The following is a 27121-nucleotide window of genomic DNA, read 5'->3' as shown; positions in this document are numbered from 1 at the left end:
GAGTCGTTTATCGGTGTCAGTGTGGGGAATGCAATGACGCGCACCGCCGTCGCTCTTTAAGAACATGCGGGCTCAGTGCGAACGTGCTCCCCCATCGCAATCTGTGCTCTACGTCACCGGGTCAGACCGTGTGAGTCGAGCTGTGGTGTCAGTTGGGGCCAGCTGGGCGCGGCGTAATGGGCCAAGATTGGGGCCGAGCAAAGACAAAGGCGGCAGATGGCCGCCCAACAAAATGCTCCTTTGTCCTCGGTGACTAACCGCCGAACCATGGCGCCGCAATGGGGCGGCGGTGGGCTTGTGTCACCCTGTGCTTTGGGTGAAAAAGGTAAACCGTGTGGGAAGGCATGGTGAGCACAGAGGAAGTCACGGACAGCTGTTGGGGGCCTTCGGGGTGATCGTGGACGGCCAAGGTGTCGGTGAGTGTCGTATCTCGGCCTCGTCGGTGTCCTCGGACGCGAACAAGACCGTTGCGTGGACGCTGCCATGGAAGCGGTCCAGGGTGCCAGGGTCCTACTCTGCAACCGGGCTGCTCATTGTTAATCGAGAACAACGTGAACAACGTGCTCGTCGTGGCGCAGCGCGAGCGCGGCCCGGCGGACCGTATCTATGTTTTGGGGAGAGCGCACAATGAGGACTGTAGGATGGGTTGCGGTGGATGCACACCAAACCGTTCAACCCAGAGCAATCACTCTGCTCTCCAACCTGCCTTCAATGTCCCTGTATCAGGTAAATGGTACAAGCTGGGTGAGCTGCAAAGTGTCATGAAGTATCAGGACACAAGTCGGTCCGCTGTTCCAGGCTATCGTAGCTGTCGCAACCACTCGGGGGCTTCAAACCCCAACCGCTGGCGGAACCAAAATCCACGCCTTCCCTCCACTCTTGATCCTCACTCAACACCGTCATCCTCCTCGTCATCACTGCATCATCCTTGCTCACCATGGACGTCGACACAGACCTCGGAGGTCGTCTCCAGGCCGCTTCAGCCATTGCGTAGGTCATGACTATCCTCGTGTATGGCTAACCTACCAGCAACCAGCGCGACAGGATCGACGCCTACCTCTCCCTCCTTTCCTCCCTCCTCACCACCGCCAATGCCTCTGACCTCGCCGCCTTTGGTCGCCACTTCACCACCTCGACAAGCATGGCCATGGTCGTCGGCCGCCGCGTGCTGGGCGCGTACGTCTCTGCCCTGTCCTCGGGTCTTGACGTCCCCACGCTCCCCGACGAGGCGGGAGATAACGCCAAGTGGAGCGAGCTCGGCAAGACGGCGTTCACGTCCGAGGCCGGCGAGGACGTGCGCCGCGCGGCGATCGAGGGCGTCCTCGACTCGGACCCCTCGGGATGGTGCGAGGAGCAGACTACTGCCCTCCGCCATGCGTATGCTTGCATTCTTACCCGCGACGAGGACTGGCTCGGCGCTGCGCGTGCGTTGATGAACATTCCTCTGGATGGCGGATCGAGGTATGTCGCAGCTACGTCGATCTTGAAAGGGCGAGGAGCTGACGAGGCAGGCTGGTCCCCGACGATGAAAAGCTGGCCGTTTACATGAAAATTGTTCGCCTTCTGCTCGAGGTGAGTGTCGCAGCGCTGGCGATAGGAACTCCTTCACCGCTAGTACGGGTGTCCTACACTGGCGGTCACCCGGTCAATTCCCTTCCTGCTCCATGTCCTCCTTGCTAACACTCCCCAGTGTGGCGAGTCGGGCCGTGCTCAGACGTACTTCTCCCGCGCGTCGCTTCTCATCCACACCTCCAAGGACAAGGAGATGAACCTGTCGTACCGCCTGTCCCAGGCGCGTCTGTTCGACTTTGGCGCCCGCTTCGCCGAGGCTGCCCAAAAGTACCACGAGGTGTCGTTCAACAACTCTATCGACGAAGACGACCGCCTCCAGATGCTCTCCGCGGCCGTCAAGACGTCCATTCTCGCGCCCTCGGGTCCGCAGCGCAGCCGTATCCTCGGCTCGCTCAACCGCGACGAGCGCGTCCAGGCTAACCTGCCCCCTTACCTCTCGAGCATGCTCCGCAAGATGCTCCTCGAGCGTATCGTGCGCCCCGACGAGGTCCACGAGTTTGAGCGCAGCCTCGAGCCCCACCAGCGCGCGACCGTCGAGGGCGGTGGTACCGTCCTTGAGCGTGCTGTCCGTGAACACAACGTCGGCGCGTGTGCCAACATTTACGACAATGTGGGCTTTGACGCCCTCGGCGAGCTGCTCGGTCTCGACGCCGCCGTCGCCGAGGCCATGGCGCGTAAGATGATTGAGCAAGGCCGGTGAGTCATGGTTGGAGCTGGTGGCCACCGAGTTCAGCTCCACATTTCCCCATACTAACTCCACCAGCCTCCGCGCATGGATCGACCAGCCGTCTAGCCTGCTGTACTTTGAGTCGCGCGAGCACAACGAGGACGGCGAGGCTGTCGCTGGCGGTCTCGGCATCGAGCGCGTCGACAACCCCATCGAGCCCGTCACGTGGACAGAGCGTTGGGACGACCGCATCCGCGCCACGAGCCTCAAGGTCGAGAGCCTGGCCGAGATTTTGCAGCAGCGTGGCCTCGTGTCTGTCTGAAGACTGACGACCGGGGCTAGATAGAGAAGAGATTGCGTCTGTCGCATGACGAGACGCACAAGAGAGACGCAGCACCGAAACGCACACGGTGCGCGGCAGGTTGTACATAGTAATTTTGCATGTAGACACCATCACAGCACGCTGCGCGCAAGCACGGCAACATTAGTGCATTAGCCCCATTACGATCGGGAGCGGCGCCGCGTAAACCCAGCATTGTCCGCCGCGACCAACGCGGGCCACGACGTCAACCTGTGGTGCACTAGTCGCCACCGGCTAACTGCTTGCCCGAACGCCGCCACTTGGCCCACCTCCCATGTTGCGGTTTAAGACTGGCTCTATAGATCTCCGACGCTTTCCTCTCTCGACCCATCCCCCCCCCCCCCCCCCCCAATCCACAATGGCTACCGGCGCACAGGTAGAGCTCACCAACGATTCCGACCCGGTCGTCGACCAGCAGGACCTCGCCCACAGCGCTGGTGCGAACGGCGCGACGACCGTCGCGGGCAAGTATGTGGGCAGTGAGTAGACACATGCCCGTTGCGTCATTGGCTGGTTGGTGTGGGGGTGATTGCCGAAGCGTGGACCTTGGACCTGCCATCCGCAGTCTATCGCATGGACGTTGTTGCCATCGACGATTCCGTTTTGCTGACCACACACCACTCCAGAGGAACACAAGTGGGCGCGCCCGCCATCCAGCCGGTGGAACCATGAACACCTGTACCAGACTTTGCCCATTGCCGGCGCGATTGGCCTGACGTGGCTGTTCAACACCGTCTACGGCCCCACCTTCTACCCGTGGCTCAACGCACACTACACCCCGTTCGAGATCAACTGCTGGTGGACGCTGGCGCTCACGTCGGGCTTTTACTGGGCCGTCGGGCTCGTGTTCATGGCGCTGGACATGGTGCCGTTCCTGCACGCGCGCGTGGCGCAATACAAGCTCCAGCCGCGCAAGATCACCTGGAGCGAGTATGCGCAGGTATGCGGCATCGTGGCGCGTAACCAGCTGTGCGTCAACTTGCCGCTCACGGCCGCGTCGGCGTACTTTATGCCGCGCCCGACCGACCTCCCGCTCCCGGGGCTGGGCTGGACGGCGGTCGTGTACGTGGTCTGCCTGGGGTTTGAAGAGGCCGGGTTCTACCTCGTCCACCGCGCCGTCCACTCGAAGCGCCTCTACGCCAAAGTCCACAAGATGCACCACCGCTTCTCGGCGCCGGTCGCGTTCGCAAGCACGTACTGTACCGTGGCGGAACACCTCAGCAGCAACTTGCTGCCGATCGTGCTCGGCGTGGGCCTCATCAACGCGCACTGGAGCCTCACCATCATGTTCTTCTGCAGCCTCGAGCTGGGCACCTTGGCCACGCAGTGGGTGTCACCAGCTAGACGAAGAGAACGGGGAGCTGACAGACACAGTTCCGACTATAACATTCCGGGTCTCAGCGACGCGCTGCAGCATGACTGGCACCACTGTGAGTTGCGGACGAGGGCGAGATGCGGCGCCGGAATGAATCGCGGGGCTGACGCGACGCGACGCAGACTCGTTTACAGAGAACTTTGGGCCCACGGGCGTCATTGACGAGTGGCTCGGCACAAACTCAAACTACAAGGTCTGGCTCGGCGAGCTGCAGCGGCGCGACAAGGACACGCCCGGGTGGTATACCCGTGCGCGCATGGAGCTCGCGCAGAAGACCCAGTGAGGGGAAGAAAATCAGTACGATGTAGCCAGTTAAGTTTAGTGGAACAGTTTGGACAAGCGGCCCCGCGGGGAGACATGTAATTTGTGGTGTGACATCTGGTCGTTCTTCTCATAAGACGCCGAGCTGAGCCCAACGTTTCCGCCCCGACTCGCTCGCTTGCTACCTTTCGTGCTTCTGACTTCCTTCCTACTCTTCGTGGAGGTGCATGGGCGACTCGACCGGCGCCTCCAGAAGTACGCCCTCAAAGTGCACCGGCGCGACCGTCTTGGCCACTCCGTGGTCCTCAATGAACCCAAACCCATGCTCACTACCGCTGCTACTGCCGACGGTGCGCGGCTGGGGGCGGCGCGTGGGTCCGCGGACCTTGAACTCGATGACGGGACGGTCGGCGCCGGGGACGAGCATGTGGACCGCCAGCGACGCAAAGAGGCCCAGAGCCAGGCCGGCGAGTTTCTCGTGCACGTCGTGGAAGTAGTACGCCGTCGTGACCAGCATCCACACCCAGAGACCGATGAGGCCTGTGCCGGCGTAGGTGGCGAGGACGTGCAGGCGTCCGCTGGCCGTCGTGCGCGAGGGGGTCGGGACTGGTCCAGCGGCAGCGGCGGCCTGGCGCCATGCGCGCCATGTAATGGCCACTTCGGAGGCGAGGACACACGCGCCCAGCGTGAGCAAGAATGCGTGGCCGCTAATGTCAAAGCCGCCCGACCAGCGAGGAGGCGGGAGGCGGAGGTACTCGTGTGTCTTGGCGTGGAGGTCGGCCGCGCCGGCTTGGACGTCTGCTGCGAGACCCGCAGCGGACGACGCGGCAGCGGCGTTGAGGAGCTCAAAGAGGGCCGGGAACGTCTTGGGTGTGAGCGGGCGGCGCAGGCAGAACTCGTCCGGGAGTGGCAGGTACACGCGGGCGATGCCTGGGCCCGTCTGGCCGGGGACGTGTGGCTGTCCCGGAGTGGTGGTGACAATGGGAGCGGCGCCAGGCGGGAGGATGTCGTCGAGGATCCCCGGGTCGATACTACTCGGCAGGGGGACGGCACACGCGCCGCCCGTCGCGGCGATGATGCGGTCGCCGAAACCAGGACCAAAGAACCACGCCGTAAAGGCGATCCAGGCCAGGCTGGCAAGGACCAGGTGCGCGAGACGCTGGGCCCATGTCCGCCTGCCGGGAGCGGTGGGGGTGTTGGGGTGGAGGGCCGGGTTGACACGAGTTTGAGCTTGAGCAGGAGGCGACGTGCACAGGTGGAGGAGGAAGATGCCAGCCGTCCAGCCCCATGCCTGCTTGACGAACACTTGGTTGAAGATGTTCGACTTGCGTGCAAAGTATGGGCCGCGTTCGCGGGCGTGGTTGTGAACATGGGCGAGTTGAGAAGTCAGCAGAGCCGAGTCCATGAAGCATGCGGCTGCTGTTGTGGTCCTGGAGTGGTCAGCGCGGATGGTTGGAGGGTGGTTATTGGCTCCAACAAACGCCAAGGTGGAGCAAGGCCGACTCGCATCACACTCACACAAACACGGCCGTAATCACCACGGCCATGACCAGCTGCGGGCGCTCCAGTAGGGAATCCACCCAGGTGACGCCGACAACGCGCGTCCCGTTAGCCGTGGACGACACGACAGTGTTGAGACGACGCGCGCGCATGGCCGCGCTTTCGGCGGCAACCGTGTCGGCCGTGCTGCTGCTCCGGCGTCGGCGGTGGGTGTCCGTGGGCGACGAAGCGAACGTGGGGTGGCGGTTCGGCGCCATGTTGAGGATGTATCAAGGGTATCGGGGACGGGAGGGAGAAGGGGGTTGTGGGTTGGTTGGTGATGTCGAGGTTGACGTGGATGGATCCGTTGGGGAAGAAGGTTGGTAGCGCGGCGCACGAGGGGTGTCGACGTGGACGGTGACGCCGACTAGCGGTGCAATTGTGTGTGTATGTATGGGGAGGGTGGGGGGGAGACTCGTTTGTGCAGATGGGGGTATGTCAAGCGCGCGATAGAAGGGGACAGGGTGATGGTGAAGACGACGATGGTGGATGGTGAGCAACGAGAGAGCCGTTGATCCGTTGAGTGTGTCGGCTACGTCATGTATCCGCGGATTCGGGGCAAATGGGGGCGCGATCGGCGCAACACCACGAGTGGCAAAACCCCCGCCAACGTCCAGCAACCGCCTCTCTCTCAAGAGGTATCAACGATTCTACTAAGTATCTGGGGCTGTTTGCCGAGGGGTCACCGGCACTCAGCGTACAGCTGCAAGAGAGGGGCCCCCCATTAGTGACCCGGTCCGTGGTTCGAATCTTGACACTACCGTCCTTTCCTAGTACTGTACGGAAGGTGGAGAGGAGACCGCCGCTGAAACCGATAGGTAGGGCCAGCGGCACCAAGGCTCAAGACGATCAAGATGACGCCGCCTGGGGGTGCCTTCCTTTTGTGGGTAGTAGATATAGGTGGTGCATGGTGGTTTTTCGTGACAGTCTATGTGTACATGCAACAGGCCCCATCGTGTTGCTGGTTTGTCGTTTGGGCAGATGCCGATCATATGCTGACTACACACGCCACCGCGGTGGTTTGACCGCCACCCGAGTCGGAGAAGCTGGGGGAGATCTCAGAGATCAGAGATCTGGCAACCCTACAGAAAGGCTCAGAGGGCAAGAGATCGAGAGGGCTGTACACGTCGTCCGGTGCGACCATTTGCAAGTGCGTTGATGTGCGTCAACATTCTACACGGCTGCTCGTCGCCTACCACTGCTTGCTCGCTGCATCGCTTGGCAGGGAGGCCCACCTGTACCACCGTGTCAGCCCCCCCATGGGGCCCACATTCCGCCACGGTCCAGATGTCGCAGCGCAGTATTTACTTGGAATGGTCGGTGTCCTCGACATGTCTGTCGTCATGTAACGACCATGGGTCAGCGAGATGCCACCGCATATGCATATGGCTCAAACTCTGTGACACGCGTCGTACTTTTCCACAGCTGTCACGTCTTTGAGCGCATCAACGCTGCTCGGCAACAGTGCGGGCAGACTATCCGACGTCGGAAAAGAGCAACACGAAAATGGAAATGCCGAGCCGGGCAACAAGAAGAGTTGTTTTGCCCATGACTCACCACCTGGTTTGCCGATGCCCAACAGCGGTGCCCACCTTTACGACGACGACGACAACGACAAAACGTTTCACTGTTTGAATCCTTTCATCCCCATCTCCCCCACCACCACCACCACCATGTCCCAACCAAACCCACCGCCATTGCCAAACCTGTCGCCGCCGCCAAAGGCCCACATGCTGCACCGTGATGCCCAGATCCCTTCTCCACCCTGCTCGTCCACCGCACCAACACTTCCCGGCACTCCGCGATCCACCACCCCACCAACAACAGCGCCACCACCCATCCTCGTCCCCGCGCTCGCGGTGCGGCGCGACATTCGCTCGCGCATGCCGTCCCCCATCGCGCGCTTCCTGGGCCACCGGCCACACGGCGCGAAACCGCCGTTCAAGCCACTGCCGTTCCCGCCGTTCAGCTGGCTGCGCCACATGCCGCTCAAGTACGAGGTGTGGCTGCTGAGCTGCATCGGCGCGTTTGTGTCCATTGCGCTCATCGAGGCCGTGATGGCGTCCGCCGGCGGGTTCGCAGACACGGACACGGTGCTCATTACCGCGTCGTTTGGCGCGTCGGCCGTGCTGACGTTTGCGACGATTGACTCGCCGCTCGCGCAGCCGCTCCACCTCGTCGGCGGGCAGGTCGTGTGTGCCGTGGTCGGAGTGTGTGTCACGCGCCTGTTCCACCTGGCTCCAGGGTACACTGTGCCGTCCGAGACGACGCATGTGGGCGACCTGCACCAGCTGGTGTGGATCAACGGCGCGCTCAGCATGGCCCTCGCCGTCGTCGCCATGCAGGCCACGGGGACCGTCCACCCGCCCGGCGGCGCGACGGCGCTCATTGCCAGCGTCCAGCCCGCCGTCATCGCCATGTCCTGGCGCTACATCTACATTGTGCTCATTTCAGCGCTGCTCATGTTGGGTTGGGCCATGGTCATTAACGTGAGTACAACAGACCCCATTTGTGGCACCCGCTGACCCCCTCTTTCCAGAACGTCGGACGCAGACGATACCCGGCCTACTGGTTCCACGGCACCCACGTTTTCGTGCACGCCAAGCCCAAGGACCGCGAGGAGACCGAGGACGACGTACAGATGGCCGCTGTGGAGGGCCGCAATGCGGGCTTTGCAGCCATGGAGCGCGCGCTCAGCCGCTCATGGGACGGATCCAACGAGGCCTCGCCGCAAGAGTCCCGCCGAGGATCCAGCTTTGGCGGGCGCCGCATACAGTCGATGGTGTGAGATATGTACATGCCATTAGATGGAATTTGTAGATTGCATAGGTGTATAAGATGGGATGCTATTGCATTTGCATATTGTACTGCGTTGTGGACGAGGGGAGCCGGTTCTAGCTACAGCTCGACGTGGATCGGGACCACGTTGTCCTCGTCGCCCCGCCAGTAAAACCACACCACGTTGGGCTCTGCGCACACGCCCATCAGCTTTGGCCCAACCCAACCGCACAGTCTATTCCTGCGACTTACCGTCCGGAAACGCCACTTGCAGGTGCGCAATCCCCTCCCCATCGGGGCTACTGGCCGCAGCACACTGGGCGCGGGCGCGCTCGACGAAATAAATCAAGTCGGAAATCCGCTGGCCAAACGACTTGTCGTAGAACCTGCCGAGAAACGGGATCGACCGGCGGGGACGCAGGAGCGCGGGCGCGCGCAGCGAGGACGCGGGCGAGTCTACTTTGGTGAGTAGCCCCGCCGACGACGCACGGCGGAGGGTCTGCGTCGGCGTCGCGAGCGCGAACGCGCCGGCAAGCGAGGGCCGCCGCAGGGGTGTGTTGTCCGCCGCCGCCATCGTGGTCATGGCCCCGCCCAGCCCGCTGTCGAGGTCCAGCACGCGCCGCATGAGCTTTACGCTGCGGCTCGCCACGGCCAGCCGCAGCACGTCCTCGCCCGCCTCCCACCCGCCGAGCGCGGCGCGCGCGTACAGCCCGCCAGCGTGTGCGTCGACGTGCGCCGTGAGCATGGTGCAGACGTGCGCACGCATCCCGTGCCGCTCAAACATACCGGCGATGGCCAGCAGGTCCGCGGCGGTGTATCGCGCCGGCGCGGCGGGGCGCGTCAGAGTCCCGCTTGCGTCGTCGCTCGTGCCGGGCCTGCGGAGCCGTCGCGCCCACGCGCCGGCCGTGTCCGACGGGGACGGCGACGTGGTGCCGGGTGCCAGGAGGGGCGGGGACGAGGTGGAGAGAAAGGTGATGCACAGCTGCACTGCGCCGACGTCCTCGTCGAGCACCATCTCGTTGGCGGACTCAGTCCAGTTGGCCAGCAACGACTCCCACGCGACGCTACAAGCAAAAAGTCAGCAAACTCGCCACACGCAGAACCCACTCAAACGTACCTGCTCGCGCGGAGGATGGGCAAGTAGCCCACACACAACCCTCTACCGCCGCCCTCCGCGCCCGTACACACCACCACCACGCGCCCAAAGCTGACCTCGGGCGCGGGGGCCGGCGCCGGGGACGCGGCGCGCGGGAGACGCAGGGACGCCAGCGACGCCGCGGACGCGACGCGCCGGAGGGTCGACGGGGAACGTCGGAGCGCGACGCTGGGGCTGAGGCTGGGACCGAGGCTGGGTGCGAGCACCGACATCCCGGAGACGCTGGGCGAGAAAGAGAGTGTCGGCGACGACGGCGCGCGCCGCAGCGGCGGCCGCGACCCGGGCGACAGGGAGCTGAAGGAGATGGTCGGCGAGGACGGGGTGCGCCGGATCCCGGGCCGGGGGCGGAGCAGCGAGGGCGAGAGCGAGAGCGAGAGCGAGGGCGAGGGCGAGGGTGAGGGCGATGACGGCCGCGTGCGCGAGCGCGAGCGCGGGCCGAGTGTGCTCACTCTAGACGGGGGTGTGGCGGTGGGGGAGTCTTCTGGACAATGTGGGGTGCGAGGCGACTGTGATCCAGGCGAGGGCGAGAAATACGACCCAGAGGCATGGCCGAGGGAGCTTGCGTTCCACCCAGACCTGTAGCTCACCGAGCCCGGGGTGCCGCCTGGCGTGGACAGGGGGCTCGCGGGGCTGATGGGCGTCATGCTCAGCTGTGAGAGGGACGCCTTGCGCGCTGGGATGATGATCTTGCCGCGGACCACGGAGCGCGCCGGCGACGGGGATGGCGACGGCGACGACAAAGGTGACTCGGGCCAGAGCAGGCGCGGCGTCGGCGGCGAGTCGCACACCGACCCGCGAAATCCGCCTACAGTGTCGGCGTCCACGGCGGACTCGAACGTGTCGCTTGACGCGGTGGACGTTGGGGAGGGGGGTTCGTTGGGGTCATGGCAATTGTCAGAGTCGGCATTCCATGGCCGGCATGGAGTGGAAGGCGGCTGGGAACATGCCAGCGATACCGGCGACACGTCGTCGTCGTCGTTTGCGGGCACGCAGGCCGCCATCACCGGCGTGTGTGGGTGCGATGGCGGAGGAGTCGGGGACGGAGACGGAGTGACCATGATGCTGGGGATACCGAGCGACGGTGCTTCGACACACGCAAGCGCGGGCAGAGGCTGGCCCGAGTTCGTGGTGGTGTTGCTGGTCTTGACGCTGTTCACAGCCTCTCCAACCCCTCCTGCAATAGCTTCCAGCCCCGGTCGAGCGCGCTTACGCTCGCGCCAAGTGACGAACGCGCCGAGCGGGGACAGGCCCAGGACCATCGTTGTGTCTCGTGTGCTGTCTGCTGTACGCCTGGGACGGTGTGGCTCGGCAGCTGGGTAGAGACCAGGTGGGAAGTGGGAACACACCTCTGCCGACCATGTGAATATACTACTTGATCACTGCCTCTTTTTCGGGGTACGTCAAGTGATGGGTACACGACCTCGCGCCGACCCATCAGACATCACCCATTCCCATATGCCTCCAGCTTCACCAGGTCGTCACGTATATTATCAGCCTTGTCAGTCCCCCCAGCGTCAGTCCACAAGTCAGCCCCTCCGCGCGTCTCGTGTCTATTACAATGCAGAGTGAATGTATGTGCGTGTCGTAAAAAAAAAGTGGTTGAGCGCGGGGGTGTCGGGGTCCGGGTTCCGGCGGGGGGGTATGCCGCGCGCGTGTGTGTGGGCGCCGAAAGCCGTTTTGTCTCTCTCCTTGTCTCCCTCTCTCTCTTCAACGCGGCCGGTCGCGTCTGTGGTGTGTGTGGCGAAGGTCGCGCTGGCCCCTTGGGGCCCTTGATGTGGTATCATCTACCTCTTCTCTCTAGAGCTTGATCTCAGCGCTCGCTCGCTACGCTCTCCTCTCTCTCTGTCTCTCGTCGTCGTCGTCGCCGTCGTCGCACGCGTCGGTGTCGTCCAGTGTCGTGCCTCCGTCCTACCGCCGTGTCTCTCACACACGCTTGTACCCGTCCGCGCCGTCCTCGGCGAGCGGGCCGAGCGGGCCATACCCGTTCCCGTTCCCGTTACCCATGACGGCGCCGCCGCCGGAGCGCTGGCGCGCATGGCCGGCCGTGAGGGGGTGCGACTCGACAGCGGTCGTCGTCGCCTGACCTCCCGGGAGCGTGCCTGCGTTGGAGTTGCGCGCGCTCGGGGGGCTGAGCGCGGCGTACTGCTCCGAGCGGGGCGAGTACGTGTCTGAGCGGGACGAGCGCGCGTACTGGTCTGAACGGGGCGTATAGTCGCCGACGGGGGTGACGGGGGACGCGGTGCCGTTGGAGGGCACGTACGACTGCTGGTTGCGGTGCAGCGGGGACGGGGCGTTGCGGTCGGGACGCCACGCGACGGTTCCCGGCGCAGCGGGCTGCTCGAACCCTTGGTCGAGGATGGCGGCCATCTGGTCCATGCCGAGGGTCTTGCCGCCGTGTCCGTGGCCGTGGCCATGGGCCATCTCGGGCGCGAGCGCGGTAGGTGGTGGCGGGTATGCCGGGTTGTTTTCGTCGTATCCACCCACGTCGGCGCCCCACACGTCCTCTTCCGACGACATGATCGAGCCAGAGTCGCTGTCATACTCGCTGCGCGCAAAGCCGCGGTCGGGCACGCCGAGCTCGTCGCCTTCGCCGTAGAACCCGCGGCCGTGCATGCGCTCCATCTGGCGACGGCGTTTCTCCTCTCGACGCAGCTTGCGCAGGCGCGAGCGCTCCCAGTCGTCCCAGCGGCGCAGGGGGATGGTCGTGCCCTCGAACGCGACGGCCTCCTTGTCGGGACCGTGGCCCGACTTGTCGACCACTTCACCCTCGACCTTACGGGTCTCACCCCAGGAGAAATCGTCAAAGTGCCAGAACGAGTAGACGGGCAGGACAAAGTTCCAGATGGGCAGTGCGAGGAGGTAGACGCCCATCCACGCAATGTAGATCATCTTGCGGGTGGTGATCATGATCAAGAACGCAGGAAGACCGAGGACGCAGCCGAGCAGCATGAGCGGGATGGCCTCTTCGAACGAGTTGGGCGGGGTCAAGATCGAGTTGACAATGAGCGCCAACGTAAGACAAATGGCGATGGGGAGGACGACGGTGCCGACGAGATCCATAAAGACGACAAACTGCATGGAGAAGCAGAACGTGCCGCACAGGTCGCGGACAAGCACCAGTTCCATGAGGTTGTGGACGGTCGAGTTGATCCAGCGACGGCGCTGCGAGAGCAGGACCGAAAAGGTATCGGGCGCAATGGTGCGACACCTTGCCTGGGGGAGGAAAATGTTGCGGCGGTTGGGGAAGGTGCGGAGCAGGATGGTGGACAGGAAACGGTCCTCGCCGAGGAGGAGCAGGTTCTTTTGGTGCAAGGTCGTCACGTCCGACTGGCTGTATTCGCGCACAATCTCGGGCTTGACCAAGACCGGCACCCAGTCATTCTCGGTATCCTTGCGGGCCTTGATGCGGTACATTGAGAAACAGCCTGGAAGACAGGTGACACCTCCAAACACCGACTCGAATGCCTTGGTGAGGTGATGCGAAATATAATACTCGTACACTTGGATGGCGGTCACCCACGACTGGCGCTTGTTTGCGATTCGTGTCTCGCCACACGCGCCCATCAGCATGTTGTCCCGGGCCATGGCGTGGACGAGGTACGTCAGAGAGTCTGGGTACACGACCGTGTCGGCGTCGACCATGAGGCAGACTTCGAAAAAGTCGGGCGTCACGCCCATGAGGGTGTGGAGCTTGCGGAACAGGTCATAGTCGAGGGGTGCCATGCGGTCGTTGTAGGTGACGCGCGAGAAAAAGTTCATGAGGATCAGCTGCGAGTCGCGCTTGCCACGGTTTCCGGGCTTGGCCTCGTTGGCCTCGGCGGGCATGCCGCACTTGACGATAATGACGGTGGGCGTGCGGTGGCCGTTCTTGGTCAGGTAGTGGCCGGCGTAGACCATGGCACGGTTCTCCTTCTTGGCGCCAGACCCAACGGCCAGGTAGCCCATGGGCTGCGGGTTGCCGAACCGGGGGTCGGCCTCGAGCATGCCCACGCAAATGTCGGGAGTGGACGCCTTTTCACCAGCACCAGTGATCATGCCGTCGCAGACAATGAAAATAAGCTTGCGCTTGTCCGGGTACGTCGTGCCGGCAATGGAGTCGAGCGTGCCGCGGATACCTTCCTCGCCCTCTGAATAACAGGTGATCAGGCAGACGGTGAACAGCTCTGATCCGATACGCGACAGGGACATGATCGGGGACGACGCGTCCACATCACCCATGACGCTACCGTTTGGCGCGTTGGGGTTGGGCTTGCGGATCTTGCTGGGCTGGGCCCATGGCGCGGTTCCCGTTTGGTTGTTGACAGAGACGTTGGCTCCCTCTGGCATGACTGACGGCGACACGCCGGATTTACCAGCAGTGTTGGGCTTGCTCACGAGGGTCCTCGCGATGAACCAGTTGAAGAGGAGGGCCATGAAGAAGCGGATCAGGACGACGGCGAGAATGACAATGAGCGAGGCGTACAGCAAGATGGACGCAATGAAACAGCCCGGGGTCTGCTTGTCAATGCGGCCAGCAAGGTAGCGCGACGTGAGGCAGCCTATCGCCTCTTTCAGCTCGACAGTGTTGTAAAACTGGCGGGTGACGTCCTTGCCCGACGAGCTCTGGTTGCTAATGGCGTTGCGAATGGCCGAGTCGACCGTGTCGTTGGACAGGGCATTGGGGTTGGCAGAAATGTACGGGTTCATGTTGAGAACCAAGCCGTCAATGACAATGTAGTTTTTCATGGCCGCGACCTGCTGCCAGGTATAGGCCTCCCACATGCTAGTGTTGGTGAGCTTGAGGGTGGTCAGTGTCGTGTTGGAGAGCGTGCCCAGAGCGCAAGTGGACGTGTTGGTCGCCGTCGTCGTGGCATTGTTGCTGCAGTACGACATGGACGCGTACGTCTTGGTCGACGTGCACGAAGGGTACTCGCTCTTGGAGCGAGTGAACAAGGTCGTAATGTCCTGGCCAGGCATGTCCTTGGCGAGGGTGAAGAAGTCGACGAGGTCTGTGGTCGCAGCCTCGGTAATGTTGAATGCGTAGCCGCCGATTGACAGTGTCGCTGGCGTTTTCGTCAGCACTTGCTCCTCCAACAGCACAGTGCCCAAAACTCACCGTCATGGGCACCAAGGATCTGGACATTAGCGTTGGTAGATCCTCCGGGACACAGAGCGCTCTGGAGGCCCATGGTGAAGAAGCCGACAAACGCGCCCATGAGGCAGGCAATGGTCACCAGTGCCATCTTTTCACGCCATGCCTGGCGCGACCCGGCCTCCTTGATGCCTGCGGCCTTTAGGAAGGCATTGGGGCAGTAAAACGTGAGGATCCACGAGGTAATGGTCCACCAGTCGACACCGCTTCCTTGAGTCTTTTCGTCCGTGGCGCCGCCGGCCGGGTTGATGAGTGGTGCGGGGGCGACATGTCGTTCGGGTCTTGTGAGCGTCTTGCTGCGTTTGACGGTACCTCCTGTCCGCAGTGTAGGCTGGCGGTTGGGGAGCGGCGCGCTCGACGTGTACGGCAATGGCACGTCGTCGAAGCGGGTCATGGCGGGGGGGACAACGGGGGCCGTGCCCTAGGTGGTGCGTGGTGTGGGGAGGGGAGGGGGGGGGGTGAAGGGCGTAGGCAATTGGGGTGGGTTTTCGAAAGGGCGAGCTTAGATTGCTAGCAGGTTGGTCATGAGCAGCAGGTCGGGGGGGAGGTTGCACAAGACAGAGAGAGAGAGAGAACGTCGGCGAGCGTACACGCAAAAGGGCGGGCAGACGTGTAAGATGTAGGGGAACGGGCTGAAATTAGCACAGGCGTGGTGCGATGGGCCAAGGGGGGAGGTTGGGGGCCGTGTGCACAAGCTGTGTGTGTGGGTGTGCTTCTAGAAGTGTAGCGGGGTAGTTGGCCGTGTAATGAATGACAGTGTGTGTGTGGGCGAGGTGCGCTATGGGTAGAGAAAGTATATGGGTAGCCGGTGGGGGGGTGGTATGTGGGCCGGGGGGGGGAGACGTCGAACACAGGTGAGGTAGAGTGGGAGGGGTGGGGTGGGTTTGGAGGAGGGGAAGGAGAGGTGTAAGATGTGTAGAGGTGTGGGTGTGAGCGTGGGGGGGTGGGGGTGGAGAGGAGGAGGGAGGAGGGGGTTGAAAGAGGAATGACAAGGACAGACACACTGGACGGCGACGACGACGACGACGACGGTGCTCTCACCAGTACGCTCGACGGGCAGATTGCTCTCTCGCTCTCCTGCAGTGGGTGTAAGGGAGACAATGTCAGGCTCATCCTCACACCATCCGGCGCGCCGGGGCGGGGCGCCAGGCAGAAACAATAAAAGAGCCTGACACGCCCACTCCCACCACACACACACGCGCCCCCCCCCCCCCGCGCGCGCGCGCGCCAGGGCGCAGGATGCCGATCAACGGGTCGGGGCTGCTTTCCCTCCCCCGCCAGTGGCGCCGCCAGGGAAAGGAGGCGCCCATCTGGACCCGCGGGTGTGAGTGTGTGTGTGTGTGTGTCTTCCCTCGTCTGCCTTCTCTGCCTTCCCTCGTCGCCTTCCCTGCCTTCCCTGCTCTCTTCCGCCTCCTCTCACTCGGCACATCTCTCACACACACACACCGCATCGACATCGCGCGCACCAGGCATGGCACACAAAAGCCCTATACACGCTGCTTGCCACTCGCGACTGGATCTCTCCTGCACAACGCGTCTGGTGTGTGTTTTTCAGACAAAGAGAGATCCAGAGATCCAGAGATCCAGAGATCCAGCGACATGCTCACAGGAACATGTGCTGTCCACGCACGCGGGCTTCGGAACCTTGGTGCCGGGCCACATCCCAAACACTGGCCCTGGCCCGGAACATCTAGGCACTCTGTGTGGCTACCACAACAACAACAACACAGCAAAACCAAGACGACAACACCCCACGCCCATGCCATGTACACGACGCCTGGGTTCATTCAACACACCCGGCGCCGTGGCGCTGCAAACGTACAAACGTGGTGTCACCGCTGCATCGGTGCGTCTCGCGAGATCTCCCAGCTCCCAGAGGCCCAACACCATTTTACCGTTGCGATCCAGAATTAGCCACCCGTGAATTGGCCAAGCACACTGCTTTGCTTTTGCTCGCCAAGGACGACCCAAACATTTGGGTGATTACTCATGACTCACAATGACACAATTAACAACAAACAAACAAACAGACAAACACCCACACAAACACATTTGCCCGTGTTTATACTGTCCATATCCCGTCTCGCGGAATTTGCGGCATGCGAATGACGGACACGGTACACGGCGGGTACGTCGCGTCCTGTGCCTTTGGGTCGAGCACACCATGTCCTGCGGCCAGCAGCACACCTTGCCGGCCTCTGCACCCATGCATATGTGTCCGCATACTACTGGCCACGGCGGCGCGCTCGGACCGCTCCCAACCACCACAAGGGAATGTTACACGCCGGCGTCGTCCCCGGCGTCGTCCTGTCAGCCGTGCGTCTTTGGCGGGCCCTCAGGAGCCTCAGATGGCAGTTTCGTCCCCTCTCTCCCTGCCACCTCATTCCGCGCCATTTCCTATGCACGCCCGTGTCGTGTCGCCTACACTCTCTTGGCGGATGGACTTTTTTTTTCTTTCTGTGCTTTTTTTTTTCCTCGTTGGCCGGCGGCGAGGGTCCTGCCGTGCTCTGTCTGCGCCATGCCGGCGGCGAGAGCGCCCATTGCGTGCACCCAGTCTGGGGGGTTGGGTACAGCGGTACAGCGATGCAGCGCGCCACGCGCACAGGCCGGCACCTCCCCCCGCAGTCATGTCGCGTCGTCGCGTCAGCGCGGGAGCCGGGACCACATCACCAGTATGCTCCAGGTCCCACCTGCCGAGATCTGGGTTACGGAAAGCATAAAGCGGGGCAAAGGTGACACGTTCCAGCGGCGCGTATGTACGCTCGCTCGTCGTCTCGCCGCAGTGTCGCATCGCGCAGCTACGATAATGGGCAACCTTGTTCGCTTCCCGGCCTTCTGTTTCTGCGCATTTGTGTGCGTTCTGAACCATCCGCATGAGCGCAGCTGGCCAAGACACCGGAACGCAAGCGAGAGCAAATGGCAATTCAGACGTTGCAGTCTGGCTTTTTCTGTAGTGCTGCGCAAAACGCGAACCAGAACCATTCCGCATGTCCAGACAGGCGGGCGGGCGCCGGCAGGAATGGCAGGAGCTGGGGGCAGGACTTTGGAGTGTGCTGCGCATAAAGGCGTGGCTTTGCGAATATCTAATAGCTAATGGCCAAGCCTTGAACAACTGGGTCCACCTCTAGGAGAGCGCTTTTAAGACTTAATGCCAGGTCATACACCACATGCACACTGCAATATAGCCAGGATAGCGGGCATCGATCACGGCTAGCTGCTAGCGTCGGCACGCGCACATGTGCCCATATCCCTCACCGTCAGTGCGCAGCTGATAGCGCCGTGCCGGCGCACATCACACATGGAGCGCGCTCTGGCGCTCATGGACGCGCTGGCCTCAGTGGATCAGTGGTGCGTCGGAGCCAGGCCCCATCAAATTGCAGCAGGTAGTGTCATGCATCATCACCCCCCTTGCACACACTAGCACGGCAGCACGCCCGTTGCCATCCCTCCCGCACACACGCCAGTTCACCGCCACTGACCTGTTCATTCGCACACACCACCTGGATCCAGTTCAATCACATCACACCGCCCTGCTGGACGCTGGGAGCGTGCCCGCTGAGAGAGGGGGGCCTGGACTCTGCCAAGTGTGTCGCACGGTGTATGGAGGAGGGAGGTCGAGGGGGGGTGTGAGAGGGTCACCTCGGAGTCCAGGGGCCAGGGGCTCGGTCGAGCGCCATGATGTCGACCTTTTGAGGCGACACTGGCTCTTCCCGTATGAACGTCTGCTTAGCTGCTGGCTGCTGCTAGTCTCCCCGGTGGCCCTTTGTCGGCCATTTATGTCCACCAAAAAAGGTGGCAAAGTGGCAAAGTGGCAGGGAACGTAGGCTAAAACGCCATCTCACTGCCCTATGCAGTAACCCAGGGGAGAACAGAGGACAGGGAGGTGAAGGGCGGTTAAGGGGAGGGGGAAGGAGAGGGGAGAGGGCGAATGGTGGCACTTGTCAGAGTTTGTGGTCCCTCCCCATAGGCAATGACATGACCATGCAGTCATCGCTCAAGCCGGGGCTCAAGCCTGAGCGCGCTCTCACACTCACCTGGCGCGGAGGCGACAACGCGGAGAGTCTCATACACTGCTGCAGCGGAAGAAGGAGGTTGTGTCCCAGTGTGAACACAGTGTGTACATACAGGCATAAGAACCCTGCGTCAAGCACACCGAGCAGGTTGCACAGTGAGGGACGACACGATCGCCACGGCGTCCAGACACCGAGCGCGAGCGACATCACCTGGCAGCCACCCTGGGCCATCGTGCGAGAGGTCGGGTAGGAGGAGCTCGGGGTGACAGGCTGCCAGACTGCGGCGAGGCAGGTGGCGCTGGAGCATGGCATGGGTGGACACCAGCAAAGTATGATGCCAACCAGGTGATGCTGTGGTCGACAGGCGTCCCAAGAACATGGCATCAACATGACGACCATGTGCGCTGTCCTCTGTACAATGCTCCTTTGATCCTTGAGACTGCGGCGCGACACGGACGGCGGGGAGACATGCTTAAGATGAGAGACATGCCTCACTCGCAAAAACGTAAAAACCAGTCACGTCCTGGTCCTGGCTTCCCTTCCCCCGGAAGCAAATCGCCCACCGTCCTCCAGCGGGATCAAAATCCACACCACACTCTTCGCCACCGACGTCCCTTCTGACGTCATCCCACGCGAGCACACCCCTACAAGTGCTTCCCCTCCGACGCGGCGCTGGCCGGGGGTGGTACCGCACGCACACTCGTCGTCTCCCACTCGCCCATCACACACGGCCATGAAGCTCACTCTACCGTTCATCTCCTCCCTCATCGGATCCGCAATGACCAAGAGCGACGGTGTGTTGCCTCGTGGATGGGTTTGTGTGCCGTGCTGACACCCCCCGGCAGTTATCCTCAAGTTCAAGACCGGCTCGCCGGTCGCGGAGCGTACTGCCGCGCTCGACGCTATCAAGGCGCAGGGTGAGTGGCAAGAGCGGTTGCGAAGCGAAGCGATGGGGGGTGGGGACTGGTGATTGGTGTGCTTCCTTCCCTCTGTACCTGTGTCCGTGTCTGTGTCCATGTCTGTCGCTGTGCCGTCGTCTCCGACCCCCAGCTGCGCCATCAGAGCCAAAGCTGTCCATACGGCGACGGCACGGCAACACGGACACGGGACGGACACACATGGGGGATAAGACCAAAGCCAACTGCGACCAACCCTTATGACAGCTGCTGACACCCCATCCAGGCGGCGCAGTCAAGTCGACCGACAACCTCGAGTCGTCCATCTTCCCCTTCGCCGTCGTCACCATCGACGACGAGCAGTTCACGTCGCTCCAGGCCGCGTCGCTCGACGACAAGCACGACGTGATTGAGAATGTCGGTGGGTACAAGACACGAACGAGCATGCAGCGGAAGCGGGAGGTTGGGATGTAGGTGGCGGGTAAGCTCTTTGGGACCGATTACCCGCCTTGCCTTGCCTTCCCCTCCCCGTTACCTTGACTGTCTCCCCGGAACCCGTGCTCACACATCCCCGCAGAGAAGGACCAGGTCGTCACCATCCAGAAGTAGAGTGCCACGAGTGCGATGCTTTTAGAGAGCCCGAGCCCAATCACGTTTTTATTGTCCCCAGAAAGAAATGTTGTCATGACGAAGACAGAGATGAACAGATAAATGCCCTTGAAACCAGCTGATGGCCTCTCCTACTCCTTATCCTGCTCCGTTTCCTTCTCCTCTTGTGCGCTGCCCCACTCACACCCACGCCCACGCTCCATCGTCGCAACTCGTACTCATCTCCGCAACATATCCAGCTCCCGCTCACAGCCCACCAGCACGCTCTGCAGGTCCTCGCTCACCTCGCCGCCATGCCCAAAGCCGAGGTCACACGCCGCACTCGCGTCCCGCAGCGCACCGACGCACGCGGCCAGCTGGTCGAGCTTGGCCCGCCTGCCCTCGGGAGAGAGCATCACGCGGCCGAGGGAATCGTCGCCCTGGGGGGCGACAACAGGGCGACCGACGGCGGCGGCACCAGCGGCGCCAACGGCGCCATCCACATCCATGGCCATGACCTTGGCCCGCGTGGCGAGGATGACGCCCACGGTCGGGTGGTTCTCTGGGTGTGACTCGCGCGCGCCCTGCGCGGCGGCCGTGAGCAGCGTGGCCACCTCGGCCTGCTGGACCGCCGTCGCCGGCGGCGTGAGCAGGAGGGCGTGCAGCCTGAGCAGCTGGAGGAGCGGGTGTGCGCTGGGCGGCATGAGGCCCGCGAGGCGCGGGACGAGGGAGGTGAGAGTCGAGAGCGCCGTCGAGGGGTCTGTCGTCAATGTCAGTCTTCCTGCAGCTTGATACTGGGGGAACGCTGAAGCTGGTGATGCACGACGTACCCAGTGTCCCGCGCTCGTCTTGCGCCAGCACGCTCTTGCCGCTCTCCACCAGGTTCTTGAGCTGCGGGACGTCGACGGTGAACGTCTTGGTACACGAGCACCTGACCGTCGCTTGTCCGTCGTGCCGAAGGTCTGCGTGGTTAGCGGCGGCGTACGAGCCTCAACCCACTGGGAACACGGCCACGGCCACCGCTCTTGCACCCACGGTGCAACAAGCACCACCGCGGGTCGGCCCATCCCAAATCGGCGTTACGCGTGCACAGGGGGCACGCGCAGGTGAAGCCGTAGCGCTCCAGCAGGTCGTCTTGGCGTTCGGCATACGGCAGCGAGACGTCAATGTACGATGTCAGGACCTGGTCATGGGTCAGCCAACAGTCGCAAGGACGTTTTATACCCACCTCCTGGCCCTGGGAAATATCACTGATGGCCACGACGTGCATCCCCCTTCCGGCGCGCGGAAAGACGACGACGGCGTTGGGCTCACACGAGTGATTGAACAGCGCGCACAGCGGGGACGTGGCGACGCCCACGGGCGTCAGGTCGCCCGTGGACAGCGTGAACGAGTTGACGGAGAACTGTGGCGTGGGTTAGAAGAGGCAAAAAAAATGAGCAAACCCACCGCAGAACACATGTCCAGCAGCTCCAGCGCCGACGTGAACCCGTACTCGGCCATGTCGGCCGGGTGCAGCGTGTCGGGGTCCTCGGGGTCGGGCGTCGCCGCCGAGAGGTAGTGGCGGAGGTGCTGGACCTGCGACGCCAGCTTCATCTTGTCTGCCTCAGGCAGGCTCTTGGCGTCTGTACAGTCAGCTACAGCACCCCGGTCCTAGAAGCTCACGAGATTCCATGTTGGCCACCTGTGTCCACTGCCCGTCAGCTTTGGCGGCCGTCATGGCCCAGCTCACCCAGTCGGCATCCTTGCCTCCTCCTGCTCTCTCCGCCCTTCGCCGCCAGCACATCCTCCCGAGCGCGCGCACCCCCTCGTTCATCACCCAGCTCACGTCGCCACCCGCCCGCGCGCGGTCGGGGTACGCGCGCGCCCACATGCCCCGCAGCCGCGTGAGCGCCGCACACTCGGTCTTGTGCTGGGCCCAGTCTTGCCGCTGGCACTGCGCCGAGCAGTAGTGCAGCGCCTTGCACGCCGCGCACCGCGATACCTTTTTGGACGCCGAGAAGCAGCCCGAGCACGTCTGCTGGAGGTTGGCAGTGGAGACGGCGCCCACTAGCGGTTGGGTGACGAGTATGGTGGAGCCTGGGGTGGGTGTCAGTTGAGCAGCAGGGCACGGGGTACATAGAAACTGACCTGCTGTGATGGAGCGGGTTGCGTACAGTCCACGCCCGGACGTGGGGGATGTCCGCACCTCGAGCGGCGACGGCGCGAGGTCTGGGAACAGCGCCATCGTCGCTGGCGACGGGGTGGTGGTGGTGCCCGCAATCGCGGCCGAGGAAGTGGAAGTGCAAGCAGTCACCACAGCCTGGTCGCTGGGCGTGCCAGCAGCCTGCGCGGTGGCAGAACCGGAAGCACTAGAGGCAGGATCAGAAGCACTTCCAACGCCGTGGCGGGTGGGCGCGAGCCGCGCATCCCTCGACGCTCGCAGGGAGGCGAACGAGGACATTAGTAGGTGAGTGGAAAGGAGCAGGGAGCAGGGAAGGTTGTTGACGAAAGTGGACGTTTGGGAGTGGAGGTTGATAAACGGGTGGTGTGCCAGATCGGCGCCCCCAGGTGTCACGAAAAGGCTGCAGTTTCACCATCGACCGTGCCGCACCCTAGAGCAGTGGCACACAGTGAGGACTGAAGAGTCCATGCCGATTCTCTGATTTTATATCTTATGCTGGACCCCGACGCTCCGTTGCGATGCCCTCAAATGCCACTGGCCGCGCACCACTTGCCGTTTACCGTCACAACCTTCCATCAGACGCACACATCACACGTCAAGAACACGCAGCCCATAGGATACGTGCTATCCGCAACTCGTTCCGCTCCAGGCGACTCTAGGTGGTCGCGAAGATATGAGCCTGGGACTTGCCACTGGCCGAGGCGACGGCGCTAACGGGTGTTGAATCAGTGGACACTTTGGACAGCGCGGAGCCTGCGCACACGCGTCCACGTCCACCGGGGCGAACCAGAGACCCCACTCCAGCGTCAGTTGGCCCATATCAGTTACCACAGTTACCAGTGCAGAGCAGTATCTATCCCCCCCCCCCCCCCCCCCCCCCCCGCAAACGCTGACGTGGGCGCCCTTATCCCATTGTCCCATCCCTGCTGCACACACACGACGCGGCACAAATCCATCACCTCTCTTTTGCGTACAACGCCGCCTCTGTGTCTACTTGTCTGCAGCGGGGCTACCACGCTCGCGGCCCACACCGTCTGTTTGGGGGTCGGGGTATTGTCGTCACTTGATCTGATCTACCAGTGCACCCACGTGCACCTGCGTTTGGCGCCTACGAGGCCTACGAGGCGCTGCCAAAGACCGAGAACCGGCGGACCAGGGACGGGCCGTACTCTTCATAGTCGGCGCGCGAGTGGGAGACGTTGTAAAACTCGGGCGTGGACGCCATGAGCGAGCCGCCGTACCACACGGCGTAGCGCTGGCGCTTGTGCGAGATGACGTTGACCTCGACGCCCGACGAGCGCATGTGGCTGCCCGAGCGCTCCTCGCTACCGGCGATACGGCCGTCGACGAGGGCCTTGACGTCGCGCTGGAGGCGCTTGCCAAAGTCCTTGAACATGGTGGAACCGCCCGACAGGACAATGTTCTTGTACAGGCCGCGACGGACGTCGATGGGCGATGTCTGGATGACCGTGTCGACGACCTCGGGGAGCGGGGTGAGGAAGTCGGACGAGTAGATTTCCGGGTTGAAGAAGATTTCCGGCGCGAGGAAACGCTCGTACCCGACATCAATGTCGTATTTCCTCTGCGTGACGCTGTGCTCGCCGCTGAAGCGCGCAAAGTAGCGGTACGGGTCGGCATCGTACTTTTTAAACTCCTTGACAATATCCTGGCAGACATAGGTGTAGTCCTCCTTGATCTTCTCGGCGACACGGAGCTGGTCCTCGGGCGGGATGGCAGCAGACTCGCCGCGCTCACGGAGCAGGCGCTGGACAAACGACGTAATGTCGCGACCGGCGATGGGAATGTGCTTGATCGACGAACCAATCACGTAGCCCTCGGCGACGGGGATCGTGTGGGTGACACCATCACCAGAGTCAATGACCACACCGGTCAGGGTGCGCTCGGCGACCTTGTTGGACGTCCACGACGCAGCGAGCGCCAGCACGGCCTGGACGGCAATGTACAGACCGCCAACGTTGAACGACTCGAACATGATCTCGGCAGTGTTCTCACGGTTCTCGGGAGGGTTGAGGGGGGGCTCGGTCTGGTGGGCCGGGGTCAGCTCAGGCCATTCGATCCAGCAGCTAGGTACCCACAAGCAGCACGTAGTGGTCCTCGGGCTCGGCACGGAGGTACTTGAAGATACACTGCTCCCAGAAGCGCTCCATGTAGTCCCAGTTCTCGATCATGCCGTGGCGGATGGGGTAGTGGACCTGGTACGTCCTGACGGGTCAGTGACGGGGGCATGGGGGTAGCAGACAGATCGCAGAGAGGGAGGGGGCACACACGCAAGCTCAGTGACACTCCCGAGAGAGTACAGACGGGCGCCCAATTTCCACCTCATCGTCCCGCCCATGCGCGGCTCTCTCGCATAAAGCAACCAACGTACCTCGAGTTGGCGATGGCCTCGTCACCAATGAAGAAGTCGAGGTCCTCGATACCACGCTTGCTGGCCAGGTTGGTCGATGCGCTGGCCGGGGCAGAGCGGGTCTGCGCCGAAGCAGTGTTGGACGAGCTGCTGGCCGTCTGGTGCGTTGCGATCGCGGTGGGGAACACAAACGACGGCTCGCTGTTGCCAGCAAAGCTACGCGGGGAGTCAGCAAACTGGGGCCAGTGGGGACAATGATCATGCTCCACAGTGCAGGGGGGGAAAGGTGGAGGGGAGGAGTGGGGAACGAGATGGCGGTGGGCCATATCGTTGATCTCGCTCCAGCTCCAGGTTCCGGGCAGTCTACTCTGCCCACGCCACCACCTGCGCTGTCTATTGGAAGCGTAGAGGCCAGACGCACCCCATCTTTGTGTAGCCTGTTCCATTGTCGATGACGAGGGGCGGGAGGCGGGACATGGTGGATGTGGGTGTGGGTGGTGGATGAGGACGTGGTCGCTGGTGCATTGAGGACCCAACGCCGTGCGTCACTCGATGACAGGTCGTCGGTCGGCGGTCCCAATGTCAGCCTGGCACAGCCCGCGCGGGGGAGAAATGTCAGGCTCCTTGCTGAATTGTAATGCGGTTATTAATGAGTTTACTCTAATTATTAGCCCTCGCCATTCAAATCAACCCGCCTCCACCGACGCGGTCCATCATGACGTTCTCGACGCGACTGCACTCTTTATACGTCCTCTCCCATCCAACACACATAAACCACCATGCCCCGCGGCGCTCTCATCGTCCTCGAAGGTCTCGACAGGTCAGGCAAATCGACCCAGGTCGACCGCCTCGTGGCCCATCTTCAGGCTTCCGGGCGCGACGCGCGCGTTCACAAGTTTCCTGGTGAGTAACTTACCCCATGCTCCGACTGCTGTGTCTCTTGGCCTTCTATGCGACCATACTCCCTCTTTCAAGCGTCACTGATACGTGCCCGCGCCTCCAGACCGCACCACCTCCATTGGCCAGATGATCAACTCGTACCTCCAGTCCAAGTCCGAGCTGGACGACCACGCCATCCACCTCCTCTTCGCTGCCAACCGCTGGGAATGCGCGTGGGTTTCAGCTTTCAGCTTACGAGGCGGTTAGCTGACTCGGAACCACAGTGCGCAGATTGAAAAGGACTTGGCCGCCGGAACGACGGTCGTGTGTGACCGCTATGCGTTCAGTGGCATTGCGTTCACTGCTGCCAAGGTGCGTCGGGACACGAGGAATTGGGGTCTAGCTGCTCTCCAGCTGTCCAAGGCGAATGATTGTGCAGCTGGGTTGCGTGTCTCCCGAGCTAGCAGTGAGCTAGCGGTGAACTGGTGGTATTCCCTAGCTCGCTTGACCCCCATTCTCCCGCCCCTCCTCTCGACACACGCAACCACTGACACGTCCCAGGGTATCGACTTTACGTACTGCCTCACGCCCGACACGGGTCTTCCACTGCCCGACACCACGCTCTTCCTCACCCTCTCGCCCGAGGTCGCGTCCAAGCGCGGCGCGTACGGCGAGGAGCGGTACGAGACGCTTGACACGCAGACGCGCGTGCGCGAGCAGTTTGCCCTTGTCGGGCGGGAGATGGCGGCCAGGCATCCGGGACGCTGGGAGGAGGTGTCTGCCGAGGGCACGATGGACGCGGTGGAAGCAAAGGTCTGGACGCGGGTCCAGGCCGTGGTGAAGCGTGTGGAGGCGGGTGGGGAGGGGAGCGAGCTGGGTAGGTTGTGGGTATAGGTGGTGGTACCGTAGAGCTGTTTCTGTTTGTTTTGTTTTCTTGCATTTGTTCAGTGGGTCTGATACAACCTGGCCACCTGGCACTATGGCAAACAGGTCCAGAGACGCTGTGCCTCGGACCAACGGAAACGGTTTCCGCTGCCGTGCTAACATTGTCAGTAATGTTGTCCTGCACGCGTCCGTCTTTGATACCGGGGAGGCTGGGACCAGGTCAAGCCAGATGCTGCCGACGAGGAAAGGTTGCCTCCGAGCCTCTGTACCTTTCCGTCTCTACGGGCTGTGCCTCAGCACGTCCTCACCTCACTCTTTTGACTACAAGAGGGCATTTCTGTACAGACACCGGACCGTGAAAGTAGGGAGCAACCACGGCGCCCTTTGAACTGAACAGCCTCACCTGGTGGCAGACTTGACAACGGCGGTCTCCGTCTGTTTGACACATGAGGTTTTTGGCCTCCAGGACAGACCTCGGTTAACCACGA

The 27121-nt window shown here is 62.5% G+C and overlaps 10 protein-coding genes across 10 annotated transcripts; 5 read left to right on the top strand and 5 right to left on the bottom strand.

Annotated features, from left to right (window-relative positions):
* Positions 1-937: 937 nt before the first annotated feature.
* On the top strand, positions 938-2561 carry EHS24_004597 (uncharacterized protein; the record flags this gene model as incomplete). The annotated part of the gene is made up of 5 exons (XM_028620163.1): positions 938-990; positions 1030-1461; positions 1512-1572; positions 1616-2268; positions 2336-2561. The coding sequence occupies 5 exons, from the start codon at positions 938-940 to the stop codon at positions 2559-2561; spliced, it is 1425 nt and encodes a 474-aa protein (XP_028479135.1).
* Positions 2562-2958: 397 nt separating this feature from the next.
* On the top strand, positions 2959-4258 carry EHS24_004596 (uncharacterized protein; the record flags this gene model as incomplete). Its single annotated transcript, XM_028620162.1, has 4 exons — positions 2959-3079; positions 3227-3926; positions 3975-4030; positions 4098-4258. The coding sequence occupies 4 exons, from the start codon at positions 2959-2961 to the stop codon at positions 4256-4258; spliced, it is 1038 nt and encodes a 345-aa protein (XP_028479134.1).
* A 186-nt stretch (positions 4259-4444) lies between these two features.
* On the bottom strand, positions 4445-5641 carry EHS24_004595 (uncharacterized protein; the record flags this gene model as incomplete). Its single annotated transcript, XM_028620161.1, has 1 exon — positions 4445-5641. One exon carries the CDS (start codon positions 5639-5641, stop codon positions 4445-4447), a length of 1197 nt encoding a protein of 398 aa, XP_028479133.1.
* Positions 5642-7448: 1807 nt separating this feature from the next.
* Positions 7449-8563, top strand: EHS24_004594 (uncharacterized protein; the record flags this gene model as incomplete). The annotated part of the gene is made up of 2 exons (XM_028620160.1): positions 7449-8264; positions 8315-8563. 2 exons carry the CDS (start codon positions 7449-7451, stop codon positions 8561-8563), a joined length of 1065 nt encoding a protein of 354 aa, XP_028479132.1.
* Positions 8564-8673: 110 nt separating this feature from the next.
* On the bottom strand, positions 8674-10968 carry EHS24_004593 (uncharacterized protein; the record flags this gene model as incomplete). The annotated part of the gene is made up of 4 exons (XM_028620159.1): positions 8674-8744; positions 8806-9617; positions 9738-10159; positions 10519-10968. 4 exons carry the CDS (start codon positions 10966-10968, stop codon positions 8674-8676), a joined length of 1755 nt encoding a protein of 584 aa, XP_028479131.1.
* A 664-nt stretch (positions 10969-11632) lies between these two features.
* On the bottom strand, positions 11633-15234 carry EHS24_004592 (uncharacterized protein; the record flags this gene model as incomplete). Its single annotated transcript, XM_028620158.1, has 2 exons — positions 11633-14751; positions 14805-15234. 2 exons carry the CDS (start codon positions 15232-15234, stop codon positions 11633-11635), a joined length of 3549 nt encoding a protein of 1182 aa, XP_028479130.1.
* A 4352-nt stretch (positions 15235-19586) lies between these two features.
* Positions 19587-20223, top strand: EHS24_004591 (uncharacterized protein; the record flags this gene model as incomplete). Its single annotated transcript, XM_028620157.1, has 3 exons — positions 19587-19647; positions 19699-19770; positions 20036-20223. The coding sequence occupies 3 exons, from the start codon at positions 19587-19589 to the stop codon at positions 20221-20223; spliced, it is 321 nt and encodes a 106-aa protein (XP_028479129.1).
* A 353-nt stretch (positions 20224-20576) lies between these two features.
* On the bottom strand, positions 20577-22780 carry EHS24_004590 (uncharacterized protein; the record flags this gene model as incomplete). Its single annotated transcript, XM_028620156.1, has 8 exons — positions 20577-21097; positions 21168-21299; positions 21337-21520; positions 21566-21742; positions 21787-21962; positions 22003-22030; positions 22166-22416; positions 22468-22780. The coding sequence occupies 8 exons, from the start codon at positions 22778-22780 to the stop codon at positions 20577-20579; spliced, it is 1782 nt and encodes a 593-aa protein (XP_028479128.1).
* Positions 22781-23618: 838 nt separating this feature from the next.
* ARP3 (actin) lies at positions 23619-25346 on the bottom strand (the record flags this gene model as incomplete). The annotated part of the gene is made up of 4 exons (XM_028620155.1): positions 23619-24545; positions 24598-24724; positions 24891-25085; positions 25291-25346. The coding sequence occupies 4 exons, from the start codon at positions 25344-25346 to the stop codon at positions 23619-23621; spliced, it is 1305 nt and encodes a 434-aa protein (XP_028479127.1).
* Positions 25347-25648: 302 nt separating this feature from the next.
* Positions 25649-26642, top strand: CDC8 (Thymidylate kinase; the record flags this gene model as incomplete). Its single annotated transcript, XM_028620154.1, has 3 exons — positions 25649-25772; positions 25873-25981; positions 26033-26642. 3 exons carry the CDS (start codon positions 25649-25651, stop codon positions 26640-26642), a joined length of 843 nt encoding a protein of 280 aa, XP_028479126.1.
* Between the last annotated feature and the right edge of the window lie 479 nt (positions 26643-27121).

Source organism: Apiotrichum porosum (genome assembly GCF_003942205.1).
Source record: "Apiotrichum porosum strain DSM 27194 chromosome Unknown scaffold_2, whole genome shotgun sequence".
In the NCBI taxonomy this organism is placed as follows: Eukaryota; Fungi; Basidiomycota; class Tremellomycetes; order Trichosporonales; family Trichosporonaceae; genus Apiotrichum; species Apiotrichum porosum.
This window is presented reverse-complemented; position numbering and strand designations above follow the sequence as displayed.